The sequence below is a fragment of the Gallinula chloropus genome (genome assembly GCF_964237585.1).
Source record: "Gallinula chloropus genome assembly, chromosome: 3".
NCBI lineage: Eukaryota > Metazoa > Chordata > Aves > Gruiformes > Rallidae > Gallinula > Gallinula chloropus.
The window spans coordinates 46,031,324-46,053,193 of record NC_140087.1 but is presented as its reverse complement, the minus strand read 5'-3'; the positions used below and the strand labels follow the sequence as shown (position 1 = coordinate 46,053,193).

Here is a 21,870-nt window from a genome sequence, read left to right as displayed (position 1 = left end):
TACTTTAATCACAGCGCACCCACTGTCACGGAACTTCAGTTCATTTGTAAAAATAACCCTCTTGCCAAACTAGGAGACAATTGTTTGATACAATCAATAGCTTTTTTAATAGGCCCTTAAGAAGTATCTTCTAGTTAGAAGAAGCCAAGGGAGACTGAAGCTTTCCCTTCCAATTCAGTACGCCGCAAGTAGCAGCAAAGAACATGGCTGATCAGAGACACAGTGGGTTTATGTCGCTCGGTGCCATATCATCCCAAGGTGGCTCAGGTAGGAAAGGCTTGCTCTGCAACAGGCCAAACTAACTCCCTCTGCATGGCTCCCTTGCCACCCGTCCTCCTCTCTCATGGGGTCTGCTATTTTCCATGTCTGGTTAAAGCTGTCCAGAAGAGGTGCAGTGTTTGCTGGCTCAGAATGGACAGCGGATGCAGAGCGCATGGACATGTGCGTGACGAGTGCTCTGGGACAGAAGGGGTCTGATGGTTAAGAAATCACTCAAGGAACACCTTCCCTGAAGGGCCATATGCTGCTCCCCTCCCAGTTGCCCTTGATGAACCTTTTCTTTGCTTCAACGCCGGGATTTGGCTAAACAGAGGTGGTGGGAAGTGAGCTATCTATGGAGAGCGGTGGTCGCGGGGCGAGGGCTGGGTTTAATGGGGAGACCACGGCTGTTCAGGAGTCCAGCGCCTTTTGTGGCTGGTCTCTTGACCTTTGCATGAAGCCAGCCTGGGGCAGTACAGTTGCTTGATTTCTGCTGTAATAAGTGTATGCTGTGTGCTGTCCTGATGAGGACAGCTCCTTGTTCTCCTACAGCATCAGCTTGTTTTCCTGCAGTGATTTGCCTGGCATTTGCTTTCTGAAGACAGCAGAATGCACTTTGTCAGGCTTCTATTATTTTGTGTCTTCTACCTTTGCTGGTGTGGTGTGGGTTTACTTGTGTGGTGGAGAGAACACTTCAACTGGTAGGAAAGTCTCCGCCAAAGGCTGGGCCAGGTGCCTGTCTTGCAGATGTTTTGGCAGTTCAGCTTGTCAGGTTGCGGTTTGTAAAGGCGTGTTGCAGAATCAGGTACTCTAAAGGCACCCAGACGTGGCTGTGGGCAGCCTGCTCCAGGTGACCCTGCTTGAGCAGTGGGGTGGATCAGGTAACCTTGGTGACTGACTGCATTGTGATGCAGTGCGATGGGACACGGTTGCTGTGTCCTGGAACAGTCTGGGTAACTCCTGCATCTCTCCTCGGGGAGGGCTGCGTGTGTGTTGTGCACCGAGACACTTGGCAGCTACTTCTGGCTGTCCAGGTACTGTCAAAAAGAGCACAATTGGCGAACTGTCACGAGGAACTGTTGCAAACTGAGCCACGTTACACAGGTATGGCAACTCTTGAATGGAAGTACAGTTGTGTTGGAGAGTAATCACAGGAGGCAGCTGGGCAAACTGGCCCCAATGTCAACTTCTGATCTGCGTGGGCTTTCTCTGTTTTCCTAATCAACGGGAAATCCAAGCTACGTTGTGCATCAGAGGCGGCGCGATCTTAGCTGTTGGGGTTGTTGGGATGGAGAGCTGAAATTCCTTCTTCTTTTTCCTCACCTTCTGCTGTGGATTTGTGCTTCTCGCAGGACTTGCGGTTCACAAGCTCTGCAAGGCAGTTGGGAAGCTGCACTGGAGGAAAATAAGCCTGATTGTAGATTTGTGATAGCGACTGTCTCTCTGTTATGCTGTTGGCTTTTTAGACTGAGACCGAGGCTTTGCATTCAATGTCGGGCTTTTGCCTGAAACATGGGGCAGGATTTCTGCCTGAGTGGGAAAGGAAGGACCCAGTGGTGTGGGCTAAATGGCCGGCTACCTGACTTGCTAAATCCTCTGTCTGCATGGGTTAAACATGGCAAAGTGGAAATTCATGGAACTTGACTCCTAAGGTGCAGGAAGTGTCTTTCCCGTCTGCTTGTCCTCCAGTGCTTGTGGGTTGCTTCCCGATTTTCTGGGGAAAACGCCCCTGAGCCAGTCAGCAGTTTTCTTCTCAGACTGTTGAGTTGTGCTCAGTGCAGGACCCTGACTGTGACGTGCTGTGAGTTCACGCGCTTGTGGCTTTCGTGCTGGCAGAAGGTACTGGGATGCATTCGCAGGTAGAGAGCTTGTGGCTTGAAACTGAGTCGATTCCAGTGCCCAGGCTTTAGAGCATAACCTTTCTTCACCAAAGTAAGGATTCCTAGAGACTGGATGTATTCACAAAAGCTTGCCTTCAGTAACTTTCTGTTGCTCCTAGAGCCTAGTCTTGGACACCAGCTGTGACCTCCTACGTTGTAAGGAAGAGAGGTTATTCGTGCAGGCCTGGGGTGCTTGTAATGTGACAAGAGCAGCAGTGTGTTTTGTGGAAGAATTTGAGAGTGAAGGAACTTAAGTGTTGCTTAATGTTCTAAACAAACGGGCAAAAAGGGAAGGAGCCATCAGCGCTGCATGAAACCTACTAGGCGGCCACTGACAATGAAGAATCAAATGGAAACCAAGGGAAGGGACAAATCATGAGGAAACTCATCCTGTTACTGAGCAGCTTTTCAAATTAGGATTCCTTCTTTCTGAGGTTTTTTCCTGTTACTTACCTTGTCAGTACCTCTGTGGCATTTTTTGTTGGTGATCTCATAGGAATCAGAAAAGCAAAGGATTCTCCTTTTGCTCTGCTGGGAGATCAAAGTCTGTGCCAAGTGCCATTGTTTTAGGCCGAGAGCTACAAGTGACATACAGGAGATTTCACACTGTGTGCTGATGGCACTTCTGTCAATCTCCAAGCTAGGTATGGCAGCCATGAGTCTATTTTTGCCTTTTTTTGTCTTTATTTACAGTGAAGAATGCAAGAGCTACAGGCTGAGGTAACAACCAGTCTGCTGCAGTTTCCAGAGGTGACACTTCAGGCCCTTGGGCAAGATGGGAAAAGCCCGGATTCTGTGCTGTGCGGGAAGTTTTCTGGAGGTGAGCATTTTCTTTTAAATTTGGTCTCCTTACCAAGTTATTCTTGCCTGGAAGGGAGAGGACAATGCTGCTAAGCGCTGCGGCCACACTCCCAGAGTATTTAGTAGGATGCAGAGAGTGATCAGAGAGAGAGCTGCTGCAAGTGGCTGAGCAGGCTAGGCAGCTGACTTTCTAGGTGATCTGACAGTAGAGCTGGGTGCCTCTCTGGATCTCTAGGCTTCTTTTACTGCCAGGTAGACCCTATCTACCGGACTGTCAATGCAGTAATTGAGTTAAGATGGCTCTCCTCTCCTCTCCTCTCCTCTCCTCTCCTCTCCTCTCCTCTCCTCTCCTCTCCTCTCCTCTCCTCTCCTCTCCTCTCCTCTCCTCTCCTCTCCTCTCCTCTCCTCTCCTCTCCTCTCCTCTCCTCTCCTCTCCTCTCCTCTCCTCTCCTCTCCTCTCCTCTCCTCTCCTCTCCTCTCCTCTCCTCTCCTCTCCTCTCCTCTCCTCTCCTCTCCTCTCCTCTCCTCTCCTCTCCTCTCCTCTCCTCTCCTCTCCTCTCCTCTCCTCTCCTCTCCTCTCCTTTCCCTCCCCTCTCCTCTCCCTCCCCTCTCCTCTCCTCTTCTCTTCCAGGGAGAAACGCGCTAGCCTGGCTGGCACGTGGCCCTCATCTGGAGGTAGTGAACTCTGTCACCGGAGAGCGTCTTTCTGCTTACCGATTCAGTGGAGTAAACCAAGAGCTTCCCACTGTTCGTGTGGTAAGGGAGTTTTCCTGGCAGAAGAGAACTGGGCTGCTGGTTGGCTTGGAAGAAGCAGAAGGAAGCGTTCTCTGCCTGTACGACCTTGGGATATCGAGAGTGGTTAAAGCTGTTTTTATTCCTGGACGGGTACGTACTTTTTCTTTGGAGAAACAAAGGCTTTGTGATGTTAGGAGCTGCGTAATCCTGTCAGAAAACTGTCTTCAAAATATCCCAAACCTCCATAGGCATGCTGCCAATGACTCAGACATGTTCCCAAGAGTGTCCCACTTGCAAGCAGGTGCTTTAGAGCAGAACACGATTTTGTCTTGACTCGGGGCAGTGAGTCTTGGAGCTTTAGCTGGCAGAGGAGAGCTGTGGGCTGTCACAAGCATATAGCTAGTAGATCAGTGAGGTCAATGCGGACAGGACACAAGTCTTACTGGTTGGACTGTTTGCTAGTAAATGGAAGGCACTAACAGGGTTTTGTGCATTGCTTTTTTGGTTTTTTCCTCTCTCTTTTCCTTGTTGTCATGGGAAGCAAGGGTTTGTTTTTAAATCTTACAGTCCTGTATTTACTTTCTGGCTTCGCTTTCAAATGATTTCTATTGAGCTTTCCAAACAGCAGAAATAGTAATTTGCAGTTTTCCTATAGGTAACTGCTATAGAAGTCATAAGTAATTACGGAGGAGCCAGTGTGAGCACTCAGCACCTACATCAGAGCCTGCGATGTCTCTTTGGAGTGGCAGCAGTGGCTACAGATGCTGGTTACGTCCTTCTGGTTGACCTTTGCTTGGATGATTTATCTGGCAGTCAGAGCGAAGTAGAAGAATCAGGTAAGCTTTCAGTTTTCAAACTGGAATTGAAAAATAAGGCAACTTGTGGCTTTTACCTCAACCCTGAGCATGCCGCTTTGAAGATGCTAGAGTGCAGACATGTGTGACTCCTGATTACAGGCAGCGATTTGACATCCTACAGTCCTGAACAAGCTTCCAAAGCTTCGCAAGCCATGGATTTGGAGGAGTGAAACCTCCAGTTTGTGTCTGTAGCGTTCATACGCTGTTTTGCCTGTTGCAACAGTGGCTTCAGGAGTTGCTGTCACTTCAGATGACAGCTTTGTGGCAAGGCCCAAGCTCCTGGTTTCCAGAGTCTAAGATCCTCTTTTCTGTGGAGGTTACTCTTCTACCGGTTTTGAAATGTGAATGGGAGCCCCTGTCTGATGGGAGAGTTTGTGGTTCTTTGAATACATGCACGATGACAATGGCAAAGAGAGTGCTGCCTAAATAGGTATTTGGCCTGGAGCGGTAGAATTGGATTACAGGTGGTGTCACATCAGTGTTTAAAATGCCACCTCCATGGAATCATTTATTGCCTGGTTTTGTGTGTGCAGATCTAGAAGTTTTCTTTACTATTCCTGCTGAAGTCCCGGAAAGAAGAGCAATTGCAACCAGGGAACGGAGACATATCTCTTTTCAATTGCAAGCACCTTCAGGACCATCAGTATCAACCCTGTGCTACATAAGCAGAACCAATCAGCTGGTGGTGGGCTTTTCAGATGGCTACCTGTCACTATGGAACATGAAAACTCTGAAGAGGGAGTAAGTAGGCCTTTACGCTCGGCCATGCCTGGGGTAGCACTCTTTTTGCTTAAGGAAGCATGTTAATGTATAGAGAGCTTTTCTTATTTCATTGTTGTTGCTGTTGTTTTTGTTTTTTAAACCTGTAGGCACCACACTCAACCAGAAGGTGGCCGGATTCCTGTCTATGCTGTTACTTTTCAAGAGCCTGAGAATGATCCTCGCAATCGTTGCTACCTCTGGGCCGTTCAGTCTACACAAGAAAGGTGAATAACAACTTACCACAAGCCACTGAATGAATTTAATTTTTTGTTCAGTATGTGATCACCTGCAGTTGATACGTGTCTGGTTGTTCTGGTTTTTGTAGCTGCGCAGGAGATTCTCTCGGGCACGAAAGGTACCTGATCTTACAATGAGCTTACAATGCAATCTCAACAGGATTTCACTGTTGGGAAGAGGGAGCTACTAATTCCTGCCTTCTGAATGAAGGCAAAGCAGCAGTGGCTAATCATTTGTGCTTGCATTCTTGAATGATTTCCGTTGTTTCTTGACGACTGCTTCTGACATGTTTGGTATTTGCAGCGTGACACGAAAATACCATTGAGCCCAGCTGAGCTGCAGGTCAGATGTGCCAGGCTGCTGCCCCTGAAGGAGGGAGGCGCTGGCATTGCCCATTCCCTTCTGCCAACTGGAGCAGCCTCTGGAGCCTTTGTGAGCCAGTTCAGCTCACCTGGCAGACAACAGCCACTGTTCAGCAGACAAGTCAATGGTTTCCTGCTGGGCTAAGGAATCAGATCAGAATGTTGCAGGGTGCAGTGGCTTGGCACTTTGGGAGGAAGGGAAAGGAAGGGATGAGATCTCTCTCTCCTTCAGCATCTGGAAACTCCCTAATCAGCTCAGCAGTTCCTATTAAGTTTGACTTGAAAACCTTGTTGACTGAGAACTCTTCCCTTTGAAGAACTACTTCCAACAACTTTTAGTTTGTACAGCAACACCAGACTAAAGCTTTCCAATTGTAGGGTTAGCACTTGCCCCCGAAGCTGTCAGCGTTTCCTCCTTTATGTTTTAATGGCTGAATGTGACCAGCCTGTTGTGTTTTGGGAGGTCGTGGTGCTGGTCTTCTCAGCAAAAGTGTGCCATTAAGATGTCTTCAGTCTAGATCTAATGAAATGAGGATTATAAAGCAGCTTTGTAACCAAATTCCATCACTGATACTTTTTTCAGCGGAGGGGACGTTGTGAGTTTACATCTGTTGCAGCTGGCTTTTGATGGCAGAAAACGCTTGGCGTCCGGACAAGTCATGTATGAGGTAAATGATGCATGTATGAGAGAGGATGAAAGGAGTCATTTTCTCTATGGGACTATCACCTAAGTTGGCCTGTGCAGTATTTACCCTTAAAACTCAGAGCTGACTGAAAAAAAATAGTAAGTCTTTTGCTGGTGCTTCTTGGGCATGGCGTTTGTCCACGGTTTTTGAAAGCAAGCCATGGAATTTGATCCTGCAGTGTTATGTGTGGGCTTTTATTCTTCTTTGCATAGGAATAAAAGTTGGAAATTCAGCAGTTAAAATTAATCTCTGACAGGCTCCTGATACTATTGGTTTTAGTGTTTGTTTATTCTATAATAGAAGTGAGAGTCTCCGCTTAGGATTCATGTTAGTTTCTCAAAGAGATGGGTTTGATTTTTCTTAGCTGCTGCTCTTGTCTGATACTTCCAAAGTTACTTGATGAAAGAGAAGGGAGCATGCGTGCTTCACAGACAACTTCAGCATTTTTCTTTGTAGCCAGACATACGTTCTTTCAGATTTAGGAATAATGTCGGATTGGATCTCAAATGCCCTTTCTGCTTGTCGCTTCTTTTTTCCCCAGGGTTTGAAATCCTGCGGCGAATGCTACAGTTTGGATCTCACAGGTGGAATCGTTCCCTTGAGAGGGCAGACCAGGAATACTAAACTACTCAGCTGTCAGACCATTGAAAAATTTAGCCACCCTGATGGCAGTGAGGAAAGCCTTAATGAAGGTTTGTTCATTAGACTAGCTTGCTGGGCTTACTGAAAAGGAAACACTGGATGCCGAGGTTATCTGAGATTCCTCAAGGGAACAAGTGGCTTCCATTTTCATCTCTCGAAAGGCAGTTTAGTTTCAGGAGCTAACAAAAGAGAAATGGCACAGAAGCTCACAATGAGACATCCCTGGAGGTATTTGAGAGGCATGGAGATGTGGTGCTTAGGGACATGGTCCCTAAAAAGAAGTTAATGGTGGACTTGGCAGTGCTAGGTTGATGTTCTTAAAGGTCTTTCCAACCAAAACAAGTCTATGATTCTATTCCAACTGGAGGGAAAATCCATACTGTATATAGTTTCTCACTGGAATCAACATCCATGTTTTTCTGAAGTGTAGCAAACACAAGGCAGATGACGTTTGCTGCTGAGTCCTGCAACTAATAGTGAAGTGTATGAGGTTCCCTAAATGGTAATAATGAAATCAACAGAAATAGCACCTTGTTCCTTACTCAATTATGGAAAATGAAATGCCACCTACTTTGCTTACGTCCAGCAAATGCATTCTCCCCAGAGAAGAGAGACGGCTCCACTTAGTGAGAAAACTGGAGTAGAATGTTACTGAGCGACACAAGTGTATACTAGACATATTTGCATGCTTTCTGAAAGCATCCTAGGATGCTTTGGGTTTTGCTAAACTCTTCCTCATCCTAATCAGTACGTGTTGTGCTTGGTGACAGAACTAAGGTAAAACAGAAAGCGGTGTTTTAAAAATAGCAGACAAATCGTATTTTCCATCAATGAGAATCAACGTCTTGTCTTTTACAGTCATCTCTCCTGAGACCAGTGTCTCAGTCTTCAGCTGGCAAGTGAATACCTATGGTCAGCGAACACCATCGACTTTTTTGTGTGTATTTGACATTAATCGCTGGTATCAGACTGAAATGCCGGATTCACTAAGGTAGGTTTTTCTTTCGTTGTTCTCCATATATCGCTTTGAAAGAATTCACTGAGCTGTCAGCGTTGAGCTTATGCACTGCTTTTCTTTAAGGGCGGAAGAATTCCTTCATGATTGCCCCTACTTTGCACTGTGGTCGCTGGATGCTGTAACGAGGGTGACTTCTCCAAAGCTCATTTTGGATGTTCTGGTACAGGAGCGGAGTCTAAGTCGGGGAGTTCCTCCATCTCATCCACCACCTGAGCAGTTTTTTCATCCAGGCATCTACAACTTTGGTAGGTATTTCACTGCTTTGAATAGTGCTAAGCTGCCATGGAGGTCAGAGGCCATGGACTGGTTCTCCGATTCATTGTTTGTCACTCCAATACCCAAGGAAAAAGCTCCAGGCCCCTCCCAAGGCCAACTCTGAAACATGTCTGAGAGCCTGCTGTCTGGGTTTTGGTGTTTAGTGCTTTGGTAATGCCGACACTGAAGTGGTGATGGGTATGAAATGAAAGGACCTTGAACTGAAGCTCACAGAACAGCACCTGGATTGCACTCGAGAGAAACTTTCTACACGCAGGAATTGTTTTGTATCCCAAACTGTGTCAGTGTTCTGCTGAAGACAACGGGTGCTCAGTTACATCTGTCCAGATACTGCTACGTGCGAGTGTAAAGTGCTCAGAGAGTAACCGTGAGAGTACAGGGGGCTGTCACATGCTCATTGTTTCTGCAGATGGTACGTGCTTGCTGAACTCCGGAGTGGTTCACATGACTTGCACCGGCTTCCAGAAGGAGGTGATCTTTGCTGTACCTCTATTGCAAGTGTTGGGAGATGTAGATTTTCCGTGTTCTCTCTTGCCCCACTTTCAGCCTCAGAGACCCTTTATGCTCACTCTGCCCATTCGCAGGCATCATTCCAGTTGCGTCCTGCCAGTTTTAGGTGCGCGGTAATGTTTTAGGGCGACTCTTGGGACTGTAACACTCCTGTTGTCACCCGTTGAAGCACGATCGGGGATTGAATGCCTAGAAAGAAATGCAGCATTGCTTTAGGGGAGGGAAAGCCATTACTTCTTTGTTCCTCACCCGTGGAACTGCTGGCATGGCCTGGAGTGAGGGTTTTGATCCCTGATTAACTTGAAGGAGGGGGGCAGAAGGGAGAACAGGAGAAAGTACTGGGCTGTTGGAGAAAAGCAATGCTGTCTTAACCTGTATTTTGTGACTGATGTTTCAGACGTTGCAGTTGCTAAAGAAATCCGGTCCTTCAATAATCAAAGCCATTCCTGAGACCTACAACAGGTGTCTTGTATCCGGCTTGCTCTCTCCGAGACTGTCTGATGTCTTACCATCCAGTTTGAGTCAGGTGCGTGCGCATCAGGGGATCACAGGGGAGATCCATCCTTCTTGTTTGCCAGGGCTGCAGAGACTCCGAGAGGTGATGATATGGTCTTCCTCATATTTGCCCTGAAGCATGAGTGTTGCCTTCAGTTAGCAGAAGTAACAGTCGCCTGAGGTCCCAAGTGCCGAGTTTGACTGGCAGCAGCCACAGTGGATCTGGGGCTAGGGAGCCATCGGCTAATTCTGTGCCACAGAGAGGCCCAAGGCATCGTGCAGTTAGTGCTGGTCGGGTGCAAGAGGAGGCATCGGTCCCTCAGAGGAACCTCCATCCCCGCCTGTTTCCCAAAGCATTAGGTTTGGCATTTGGTACCTGACAAGGGGGGGAGTCTGCCTCAGAGGCAAACTACTGCATCCTCTGAAAGCAGAGCTATACCTCTGGACTAATTGACTTGCGATCTCTGAATGAGTCGGCAGTTAGAAATAAACACTTAGAGTTGAGGGTTCAGATATCAAAATATGTCAGAGTCTCATTTTATTTTGTCTGTTGTGATTAGGAGGAGCAATTTGAAGCGATACTGTCAGCTGCTGTCCGGACAGGCTCTTTAGATTTTCTGACGGGATGCATTAAACTTTGGGCATCTGAAGGTAATCCTTGACTTCTGAGGCTGGTTTTATGGTAGACTTTTTAGCTTTGAGTTTGAAGGTGCTGATTCATTTCTTCTTTTGTTTTCTTACAGAGCGGCCAAGTTCTGCTGCCAATTGGCGGTTTGTTCTTGCGTGGACGTGGAACAAAGTGATCTGTACAAAAAATGAGTTGGACCAAATGTGTGAGTACTAATGTGGTCATTCTGCACCTGTAAAATCATTCCTACTGATTGAACTTGCTCAGAAGTCTGCTGGCACCTGTTATTGCACACGGTTCCCGAAGGGAACCTTGAAACTCTGCAATTGCTTTGTACGCTAATGATGGACTATTTCTTCTTGAAAAGGTGCTCCGCTCTTCGATGGTTCTTGCAACTTCATTGACCCACAGACGTTACGGTCTCTTCAGCACTGCCAGTTGCTTTTGACCAACCTTAGCAGAGTCTTAAACTGTTTTCTAACAGAGGCACGAGAGCTTACCGAACAAGGTTTGTAACAGCATCATTCAATCTCTCATACATTCTGTTAGGATTTGGAGTGATGCTTGGGTTGTAATTGTGGAAACAGGAGCTTTGGTTGGTTTTGATGATGGGAAGGCAGTCAGACGCAGCTGGGAGAAGGGGCTTAAATCTGAGAAGTTGTGACTGTCACGTAATATGCACAGAGTTCTGGGACATAGTTTGTTGTGGGGATCGTGCAAGTCGCTGGGGAGGTTACGTTCAGCAAGAAGCTACGCAGGCAGCAGCTGGGTTGAGACGACAGCAAGTGAATGTGGTAGCATTTGCTGTAGTAAAAATGTCTGCTATGTGAAAAGCTCTAGTTGCATTTTAACCTCTAGTGAACCTGTTTCTTTGCAGGGGTTGCTTTTTGTTTTGGTGGTGACTGTGTGGGATTCTCTTCAGAGAAGAGAGTCATACCGAGTGAGAATACAAGGAGAAAGATTTCTGCCCTGTTATTTAAATACTTCCTATTGAGTAGGATGAAGGGAATTGTGTAGAAGTGAAGATTTGCAGAACGAGAAATCATCTTATGCCTTGTTTCAGGTTTTGCCAACTTGAGAAAGAAGCAGTTGGTAACCAGCCTTGTTTCTTTGTATGCGCAAGTGGTTGCCTGGTTCTGTCGATCCAGTCTCCTTCCAGAGGGTTTAGGTAAGCATGAACTGTAATTCATTTGCAACAGGGAGACCATCCGCTCAGCCATGTCTATGGAGACATTCTCAGCTGTGCTTTAGTAGTCGTTTCATCAGTAACAAGTCATGTTGGTTCCGTGGCCGCAGCGTATGCTGGAGTTCTGTTTCTCAAACGGAGCTGTTCCTGTTTTATCAAGTATGGGGGGTAGAATAATGCAGCTACCTCAGCTCTAAACCAAAAATGGCACTTGAGACAGGAAGGTCTTGAGTCTTGTGTCATACTGGCACAAAGGCAGAAAGAGCCTTGTCTTTGTTCAGAGTCGGAGGCTTCTCGGTGCTGAGCTCATTTCCTGCTATTTTAGTCAACGTGTTGCTTTAAAAATGTGCTGTTCCCTCTTTAACTTGCTTGGACTTTCTTGCCTGCAGATGACGATGTGCCTTTGGCTCGACCTTTCTACAATTATCCTCTGCTGCAGAGCTACTACACCGGCCATCGACAGCAACTTGAGCGTCTGTCAAGGTAGGCCTTACAGGGAAACTCTGGAAGGCTTCCGCTGCACATCCAGGAGCGGAGGGGAATGGCTGTTGTGTCAACAGTTGTCTCTGCTGTGCTGAATTCATTTGCTGTCAATCCTCCTGGCTTCAGGGATGTGTGTGTTCCTTTGAACACAGAGGTTGCTTTCCTCTGTTAGAATGTTTGTACCTAAGGCCGCTTTGCAGCGTCTCTTGGTGACATCATTGTTTTAAAAAAAGCCCTCTCTCTCCTTGACTAGTGATCTCTGGGAACCATGGTATTGGCCTGAATCCCCTACTCACAAGTACGTCGGTGTTATTTACGCACATGAAGCGGTTGGCAGAGCCAGCACTCGCTGGCTGTTGGATAGAAGTCGGTTCCCAGTGGGAGCTTTCGTCCCTGGCCTGGCTGACTAGCATCCGGGTGATAGGCCTTGGATGAGGGGGTCTGAGGTTCTTCTTTGGAAATTGTACTGAAAAGGAAATAAGGGCCTAACACAGATTGGGCTATGACGCTGCTGCAATGACAAACAGGCTCAGGCTGTTTCCACTTTCAAGCCCTTGATCTTGAACCATTTCCTCTGTGCAACCTGAGCCATGTACTCTGTGCAACTCCTTGCTGCCTCTTGTTCCAGAGGAAAATGGGATTCTGACTGCTTGATGATTGATGGAATGGTTTCCCAGTTAGGAGACCAGGCTGAGAAGTTGTGGCAGAGAGATGAAGGAGGAACTGGGAAATATCCCCCTGCTAGTTTACACGTGAGCGTCATTTCTCTGAAAACACACCCCTCCCCTCCATACACCAAGGATTAATGAAAGACAGTTTATAAGAAAACTCTTCATTACTTTTTCATGCCAGGCACTGCTGGATCTCTATTTGCTAGAAAGCATTGAAGAAAGCGACAAGCATGCAATTGTATCCTTTCCAGTTACCGGTATGACACCTTCAGTATGTGCACGTAAATGTTCTGTGATGCTGAGATGTTTGGATTGTCCATCTGGCAGCTCCACTGAGCAGAGGGAGGCTGAGTGAGTAACGGGAGTGCTTCAGGGTCTGAAGGTAACCTTTCTGAATGGCTGGCAGAAGCCAATGAGCATTCCTTTCTGGTAACTTATTCGGAAGGTGGTTTTGAGCTCAGGACCTGTCTGTCTGCTGTTTCTAAGAGCTTCAAAAGGCAAGACTGATACCTCAGCAGATTTGTCTTCCTCTCATTCTTGTGTTTGCCTTTCATAGTGCTTTTTCTAACTGTAATGTGACCCATCTTTGGTCCTACAAATTTATGATCCTTAATTAGATGCTCGATGCCAGACAATTTACCTGCTGCTAGACATCATGCATTCCTTTCCGAACCAAACAGATGCTTCAATCAACTCCTTCCAAACAGCCTTTGCCATCCCTTGGGATCTGGTTAAGCTGATCCAAGGGTTTTGGCTTCTAGACCACAAGGATTTTGAAGTAAGTAGATAATGGATTTCTTCAATATACATTGCAGTACAAGGCTGTAATCTCGAAAATGCTGCTAAAAGCTGCTGCTTAGCTAATAAGGGGTGAGAAAACTTTGGGACCCTTTTTGTAATAGTGCTAAAATATACTCAGCAATAAAGGATGGGTTGAAATTTTAACTGTGTTGCCAGGCAGCTGATTGAAAGAAAGACAAAGTCCTCTTTTGTACTGCTTGCTATCTGAGTTTTCAAAGCCACCCCTTTAGGTTGAGCTGAGCAGAGCAGTTGGATGCTGCCTCAGAGCAGCCTGTCCTGATGTTAGTGTAAGGCGTGTGTCTGGGAGAACAGGTACCTATTTTGTAAGGTATTTCCATAAAGTGCTGTTTGTAGCCAGAGGTTTGGTTAACCCCCAAGAGTGGGAATGACACCGTTGAAAACACACCCTCAGTTCTGTCTGGCACACTGAACTTCTTCTCTGCAAGCACTTAAGAACTGAGGTGAACCTGTCCTGTATGAAGCATTTCCTTGGTAGCTCACAGAAGTTTGTTTAACCCACATGCACCCTCAGTTAAGAAATTGGGAGCTTTTTGCTTTGTGTGCGCAGTTAATAACCATGACCTCTATCTTCTACAGAACTCACTGGCCCTGCTCTTTCACCCAGCTACAATGAGACCTGTGTCATGGCAACACTGGAGAGTTCTTCAGTGCCTCATGTGCCAAGGAGAGCACAGGCAAGCCCTCCGATACATGCAGATGATGAAGCCACCCATGTCAAGCAGCGGGGAAGTGAAGCTTTCCCTCAGTGTGTTGCTGTCCAATAGGTAACGAAATAGATCCCACCATTTTGGCCTTCAACTAGTGTTGGGCATAATATCTTGGGGCAGCTTTTGGGGCATAATGTTAATAATCTTTGTTATCCTTGTAATAGTCTCAAAAGAAAATAATACAAGAAATTAATTGCAGGTGCCTGGTGGAGGCTTGGGGCCTGTTGCATCAACACAGCACCAAGTTAAACATGGAGGAGCTGCTAAAACACACGTACGAAATCTGTCGGGAGCTGGGACTAATGGAAGATTTATTGAAACTACATTTTACAGTCACTCAACAAGTAAGTGTGGACAACAAATCTTTAAAAAGAGAAGAGGTGGAATCCTAGTACAGTTCTGACAGGTGTTATTTCTCACAGGAGCATTTGGAGAAGTTTTTACTGACCGATGCTGATGTTCAGAGTCATGAATTGCTTTTAGCCCACCAACGGCAGCGTGCCAATTCTAACCCCGCAGAACAGCTGAATCAGTCACTGCAGGTTAATCTTGTGGTAAGCATAAAGGTTCTGGCCAGTGGGCATGTTTCTCTTAGGGGTTACAACTCATTCTTCCTAGTACTCACTAAAAGTCCTGCCTGGGCTTTTTTAACTTTCCTGGAAATATTCAATTCCTCAAAATAGCCAGTTTAAGATTTGAGAGCTTCTGTTCTGGGCCTGTGATGCACTGCTTGTTGTCCAGAGCCAAAGTTTTCCAGTGAGTCAGACTCGGCAGGTGGTTTTGTAGGTTGTAGGTCCCATATCACATTTGAAACCTTTCAGCCAGCCAGAAGATGTCTGCAGGTAGCTTTTCCCTTAGTCGTTGCAATATTCTGATCAGTTTGTCCAAGTGTATTAGCGATTGCGCTGTGGATTCGGTCATCTCAGGCATGGGTATTTCAGGAGGAGAAGGGCAGAGCCTGCTCTTTTGTGAGCAGATTGAAAATGGCAGGTGCTGACGAGGGTGTGAGAATTGTTTTCCCTCCGAGTGGCAGGTTCTGTAGCTGCACTAGTCTTGCTGCTCGTTGGCTACAAGAACCAGGTGGAATTGGTGGGTGCTGGTGGGTAGAACTTGCTGCTCTTCGGTCACTACGTAGAAATAGCACAGCTCGTTGTGTGCAGTGGACTTCTTGTAATGAGGTGGCTTTTGGCTGTACACCTTTCCTTCACCAGAATGATCGTGATCCTCGCCAGAGAGAGCGAGCAGTCACCAGAAATTCAGTATTAGACCGATGTGGCAAGATCCTTCCCAGAGTGCAGAGGAAGCTGGCTAGAGAGAGCGGCAAACCTTACCATGTCCCTTCAGCCGTCATCACAGAAGGTAATTTTAGGAGGGTGAAGGAAGTGTGCAACTAACCATCACTCACTTGGATGAGACAGGGCTGATACCCGTTCCCTTTTGTTTCACAGTCTCAAGACCAACATGGTTATCAACAACAGCTAAAGAAGGAAATGCACGAAATGTGCATACAAGGGCAACATTCACCAGGAACATTTTGTCTAAAATTGGAAAAGTCTGTATTGGAAATGAGCGGAAAACCCACGTCACACAACGTGACAGGTAAGCAGCCTTCTAAAAATGCTGTGCCCTGAGCTAGATGCTTGGAAAGAGAGGGAGGGGAAAAGTCATTATAAGTAATGTTGGAAGAGAGTGGTTTTCTTCTACGGCAATTCTATTTCTGCAAACACATATTTTTACGTGCTTTCAGAGTTTTAGATAGCTGAAACCAAATGGACTAGATATTCTTTCAAGATTCCTTCCAACACCTAACATGCTCTGATTCTGTGGAGCTAAAGCTATGATTACCATCAACCCATTGATGTAGGGGTTTGGATGGATGTGACTATGCCATCAAGTTGTAATCTTTTACCTCTTCCTGCCCAATTCTGGCTTCATTTTTCCCAGCCTTAGTTAGAAATAGTCAGAATTATACAGAATGGAAGAAAGGCTGGGAGTTTTCCAAAGCTATGGTGAAATAAATGTGAATTCCAGTATGTTTGGGCTTCAGGGGAATGAAAGTCATTTACACCTTCCTTGTAATTCCAGCCCTGGAGCTACCAAACCACCAGTCAGAGCACATCATCTTCACGATGCGGTTGTTGGGACACCAGTTGCACAACGTGGTGGTCGCTGGCACTCAGCATGCAGAGCCTCAACTTCCTTCGTGGCACCCAGGAAACTGCAACCCAATCTGCACCGTTCCACCTCAGCAGTGAATTTTTCCCAAGCATCAGAGCTGAGTTTACTGAAGACTCCACTCGTGGTTAAGGTCTGTACTGCCAAAACCCAGGAACAACTGGCCACCCCAAAGGCCTGTGAACTTGGTTTACGGCAAAACCCCCACAGTAGGTAACACACAAACTGCTGGGTTCCAAAGGTGGAGCATCTGCAGTCTGAGTGTGGTTATTGTATAGGCAGTACATTTGGAGGCAGTACGGTGGGGACGGGTCTGGAAGAGGGGAAGTTGTAGTGTAATCACAGCTTGCCTGTTGTCGCAGATGCAATTTGTCGCTTAAATGATCCTGCTTTTAAACCCTTTCCATACTGTGAAATCACCTTCAGCTGAGGAACAAGACCTGAACGCTCCTCGCTGAAGCTGGGTGGGGACTTCTAGAGCAGGGTCACTTATTTTCGTCTGGCGCACAGATGGATCCATTGATTAGTAAAGGAATTGGCTCTGGCTGTTGCTGTGCTGGGTGGTGCTTCGCATGGCAGCGTGCTCAGTCACTGTGTCTGGGGTGCCATGTGAAGCTGTGTGCCTTTTAGAAGAGCAGCATAGATATTGCAAAATCATGGGGAGGGGAGATACTGCTGCAGACAAGAAGATGCCGTCGGGGTAATGAGTTGGAAACATTTTATGTTGGCATTCAGAAAGAGGCAAGGAGAAACGTGAAAAGCCTGGGGTTTGTCCTTCAGGATTTTCTACCTTTGGGAGAAGAGCAGCGTAGAGGCAAAGCTTTGTCCTTGCTGCTGGCACAGACTCTGTAACTTAAACTAACTTAACATGGTTTTAATGAGTCAACTGTGGTTTAAATGGAGTGGTTTTATCTCTGTTCATAGCGAGCTAAAGCCTTGGCCACATCAGCTCCTGGCTTTTCTGGGTTCACCCCTCAGTCTGTTCTGAGACCCAGCCTCCGCACCACACCCCTAGCGACTCCCTCTGCATCTCCAGGACGATCCATTTGTCCTGTACGGCCAAAGAAACCGAGAATATCTTTCATGCAAGAGAACTCGAATGCCAGATGGACTGCTGAGGTAAGCAGGGCTGCACTTAGGGATTGTTAACAGTTAAAGGCCTTACTGACTCTGATCTGATTGGGATGGTTTTTTTCCCAGTTTGCCAAAAGTCCTTACATTGCGAATAGGAATTGCGCTTCAGACCGGCAGACTTGAATTTGGTCAAAAAAGCCACGGCAGAGCTTCTGTAACGCCTCGTGCCTACAGCAACATACTCACAAGAAATGCCCATGACCTTGGAGGTCTTTACTTGGCGTTGTTAGGAGCTGTGATTCCAAATGAACGTACCGAAACTGGGAGCAGAACAGGGCCATGTGCTAATCTACACATGTGATCTTTCTGTATATGTACTAAGGAATTGTCATCATCTGCTTTTATTATAACGATGACTGCCTCTTATAGAGAGCTTCTGAATTATAACAGGCGGCCCCCGCGTGCGTGCGCTCGCTCGCTCTCTGATATATCAGTGTCTTACTAATAGAGCAGGGTGGCCAGCTTAATTTACTTGTTCCATCCTACAGACGTAGTGAACGCTATAGTTCTCGTGGTAGTGCGTGCCAGCATCAGCAAAGAGAGGTCTTGACTTATGATTCCGGGTATGCAAAGCCTCCCTTTCCTTGAAGACACAGTAGTGAACCCGATGTGTAGCTTGATACAAATAGTACAGGCAAGTACATGCAAGACCCACTTCATCTTGCAGAACTACCAGAAACGGAGCACGCGGGTTGCATACACCGAATGCTCTGTTCCCTGACCCTTACATGCATACATTTTGCTCTGTAGTAGGGAATGTGTTGCACGGCTCTAACTACCTTCAGGGGTGATCTGAAAGAGAAAAGCAGCGTTTCAGTGTCCTCTGTTTCATCCAGCTCCGTCGGAAGTCAATCAGCCTGCTAACTAATAATGCATTAACAGTCGCTTTTTAACTTTAGGTTCTTGAAGATGATGCAGATGAGGCGCATGCCACAGCAGAACCACCTGAAACATCACCGCATAGCAAACTACGTGTTACTCCTAGGAGACGAAGGAAGCCTAATGTAGGAAAAGTATAAAGCAGCCGTTCTGATGGACAAACACTACCTGTCAGGACGCAATTTGTAGCCGTGACTCCAAGAAGAAGATTGAGAAGAGCAAAGGAAGCTGCATCTGAACACTTGAGACAGGCTAGTGAGGAAATGCCTGTTGGTGAAGGTAGCAATATTTCTTCCGCTCCTTCCAGAAGGACTGGACGAGGAAAAAGTGCTAGGAAGGGGACACAAAATCTCTTGGCACACACAGAATCGCTCTGTACTCGGGAAGACGCACAGTCAGGTGAGAAAGTGGAACTCCTTGATACTCCTAGGAGAAGAGCAAGAAGAATTCCACATGCTAAACCACGCAAAACACAAACTGGTGAACCAACACCTGCACAGACAAATGAAGAACCAACCACATCCAGGGCTCCAGTAAGGACAGGGCGTCGGGGCAGAAAGAGACAATCAATACAGCTTTATACTTGATTATGAAGAACTAAAGCAAATAAATGTTACATCTGTTAAGTGCTTGAAGTGTTAACTGATTTACTTTGATTCTGTTTTGTTGCCACCTTGTTTGTGTTGCCCAGTGTGCAAATATGGCCGCAGATAACTAATAGAATCCTCCATCAGAACTTCCTCCATGCAAGATTAATCTCAGGGTCATCACCACAATACATTTATTTGCTGTGATGTGAACAGTTCCCTTGTAATGAATCAAACTGAGCTGAGGTGTTCATTTCTGGTGTGGGGAAAAACCACAGGCAGAAGGCAAGGCATAGCTGCTTGTGAGTAGTTGCAATTTATTAGCCTACCCCAATGAGAAAATATGTCGACATCAGGGAATTTCAAGGAATATGACAGCATTTGTTTCTTAGTTTGATTCTACTTTTGTCTCCCTCACCAAACTTCGACATTTCCATTCCAGGAATGCTCTTAATTCCAAAGTAGTCAAGATAGGAAGTCTCTTTTACAGACTTGCAGGTAACTGTGCTGGTGTTCCTTCTGGATTAAAGCTGTTCCTAAAATAGAATGCCTTTGCCAGTGCACTGTGCTGCGTGGGTGAGCACTGTGTGTGAGGCAAAGGGAAAATGCCAGTTAGGGTTACCGATGCGCCCGTTGCTTTAAGCCAGTCCTTGGCTGCGTTTCACCCGACCGGGCTCAAGAGCAGGCTTGTCCCACAGCAGTCACCGACCAGTGAGGTGCACCTTGCCGCTGCATTTGGTTAGCACCCAGACAAAAGCTGAACGTAGTAGTGAATGACTGCTGGTATTTGGATGTGATGAGTGTAATTTCAATACACGGAGAGGGAAGGGGGCAGGAAGGAAGAGTGTGGTTTCTGTGGACAGCACAAGCATATTGGACCCCAGGAATCCAGGGCACAGGGAAACCGTGAGCTTTGATCTGGCCTCTTGGCCTTGCAGTGGCTTCCTAAAGTACAAGAAAGGGCACCCTCTTTGCAGCGGGATCCAGCGGCTGCACAGGCCAGGTGAAATTTTATTCAGAGAAGTAGCCACAACCAGTTTTAGCTCAAGTACACCCAGCTGGAGGCTAGCCAGTGCATTTCTCTGCCATTGTGCCCATTCATGCAAGTGTGAGGCAAATGACTGGCTTTTGTAGCTGTACTGGTTTGAAGCATATCTAGATTTTACCTACAGCTCTGGCACCCTGTGTTGCAGTTTTGTGAGGCTGTGCTGCTGAGACGGGATTTTTTAAGCAGCAGTTACAGTTTTCTGCCAGCCTAAACTATGAAAAACAAGCAATTCAAGGCCAAAATTGTGGCGTGAAAGATAGCAAGCACCTCTGAGAATCACATATAGGAGAAAACAACCCAGAAGCAGCTGCATTTTGCAACCGGAGAAGGGAGTGAGGAGATGTAATGAGCTGTACAGACACCAAGGCCGGAGGGTGGGGGAGGAGGTGGCTCAGGTACCAGAGTGAAAGATGGCCCTGCAGGCCGTGGAGAAACCCATGGGAAAGGCCGAGGCCCCACCTGCAGCCCGTGGAGGGGCTCCTCCACGCTGGATGGAGCAGGTGGAGGCACAGAGAAGGCGCCGTGACCCTACGCTGGAACAAACCCCTGCCAGCACTTGCAGCCATGGAGAGAAACAGAGATGAGTGAGAAGGAGATTTGCACTGGAACAGGTTTGCTTGGGGGAGGCTGGTGACCCCACAGAGGACTGGGACTGAGAGACATTGTGATTTATGGCTGTCCGCCATAGCAGTGACCCACACCAGGGCAGCTGGTGAATAGATAAAGCCCTGGGGAAAGGATTCATGTTGGAGAAGTTCATGGTGGACTATCTCCCGTGGGTGAGACCCCAGGGTGCAGCAGGAGGAGGGTGTGGAGTGAATGCCCCCCCACACCCTCCGGCCGAGAGGGAAACCAACTTGCAAGGAACTGACCAAAGCCCCCATCTCCCAGTCACTGCCCCCCTGTACTGCAATCGGGGGGAAGAAGGGAGTGAAATCATGACTAGAGTGAAGTCTGCTAAGAAGGGAGCGGGGAGGGAGGTTAGAGGTGTCTTAAGATCTGGGGAGATCTTAACAAGTAACCAAGAACCCCATTTTCTCCCAGTCCCTGCCCCCCTGTACTGTGAGCAGGAGGAAGAAGGGAGCAAGATCATGGCTAAAGGGAAGTCTGCTTAGAATGGAGGGGTGGCGGGAAGGTGCTACCGACAACCCCATCTTTCCCAGTCCCTGCCCACCTGTACTGTGTGCAGGGCTGAAGAAGGTAGCATAATCCTGACTAAAGTCTGCTAAGAAGGGAGTGGTGGGGGGGAAAGTGTTTTAAGATCTGGTTACATTTGTTTTAAGATCTGGTCATGCTCTCAACTCCGGTTTCTTCTCTGTTCTTTGTAGTTGTAGTGTAGTGTAATAAAGTTGAGTAGTTTTTCTCTTCTTCACTTTGTGTTGAGTCTGTTTTGCCCACGTTGATGACAGAGTGATCTCTCCCTGTCCTTATTTTGACTCCTGAGCCTCTTAATATATATTTTCTCCCCTGTCCAACTAAGAAGGGGAGTAGTAGACTGACTTCAGTGGGCATCTGGCCTCCAGCCAGGGCTAAACCAGAACACCCTGGAACTCCGTATTACTTCCAAGCATGTTTGCAAATGTTTATTCCTGACTTGGAGGGTTGGTGGCGCCATTCCCACCGGACAGCGGTGAATCGGGATTAGTTCTCCAAGGTATTCAGCCAGTACTGACAGGCACCAGTGTCTGGGACAGAATCCCCTGGGCATTTTGTGCCAGTAGCGCTGAGAGAGGTGAGCGACCTGTCTGGCCCATTCACTCGGCTCGAAGCAGGAGAATCACTGTGCACGCTGCAGCTTTGGCAAAAGTTACACGGCTCTTCTCTGATGCCTTCACCAAGGGGCCAGAAACGGTTGGTGGTTCACAAAGGATGATTTTCCTAGTCCCATACAGAATGACCAGATAAACATGCACAGAGCAGGGACCACAACAAAAACATCCTGTTCTCCCTTTGCACGGATGTTTTTCATCGGTGCTTTGGATTTCTTGATTTTCTTCAGTATGTGACTTGGGAGTCCCCTGAGCAAGCCCT

The 21,870-nt window shown here is 47.1% G+C and overlaps 1 protein-coding gene across 1 annotated transcript; it reads left to right on the top strand.

The window, feature by feature from the left end:
• Positions 1-2,837: 2,837 nt before the first annotated feature.
• On the top strand, positions 2,838-18,344 carry LOC311189419 (protein ELYS-like; the record flags this gene model as incomplete). The annotated part of the gene is made up of 27 exons (XM_084261082.1): positions 2,838-2,958; positions 3,571-3,824; positions 4,330-4,510; positions 5,065-5,272; positions 5,401-5,517; positions 6,476-6,560; positions 7,120-7,270; positions 8,079-8,211; positions 8,302-8,483; positions 8,924-8,985; positions 9,422-9,550; positions 10,080-10,170; positions 10,263-10,352; positions 10,515-10,655; positions 11,211-11,315; positions 11,723-11,816; positions 12,445-12,568; positions 12,669-12,725; positions 13,119-13,265; positions 13,886-14,073; positions 14,216-14,360; positions 14,439-14,570; positions 15,228-15,375; positions 15,465-15,615; positions 16,102-16,324; positions 17,116-17,310; positions 18,225-18,344. 27 exons carry the CDS (start codon positions 2,838-2,840, stop codon positions 18,342-18,344), a joined length of 3,774 nt encoding a protein of 1,257 aa, XP_084117208.1.
• Positions 18,345-21,870: the final 3,526 nt, after the last annotated feature.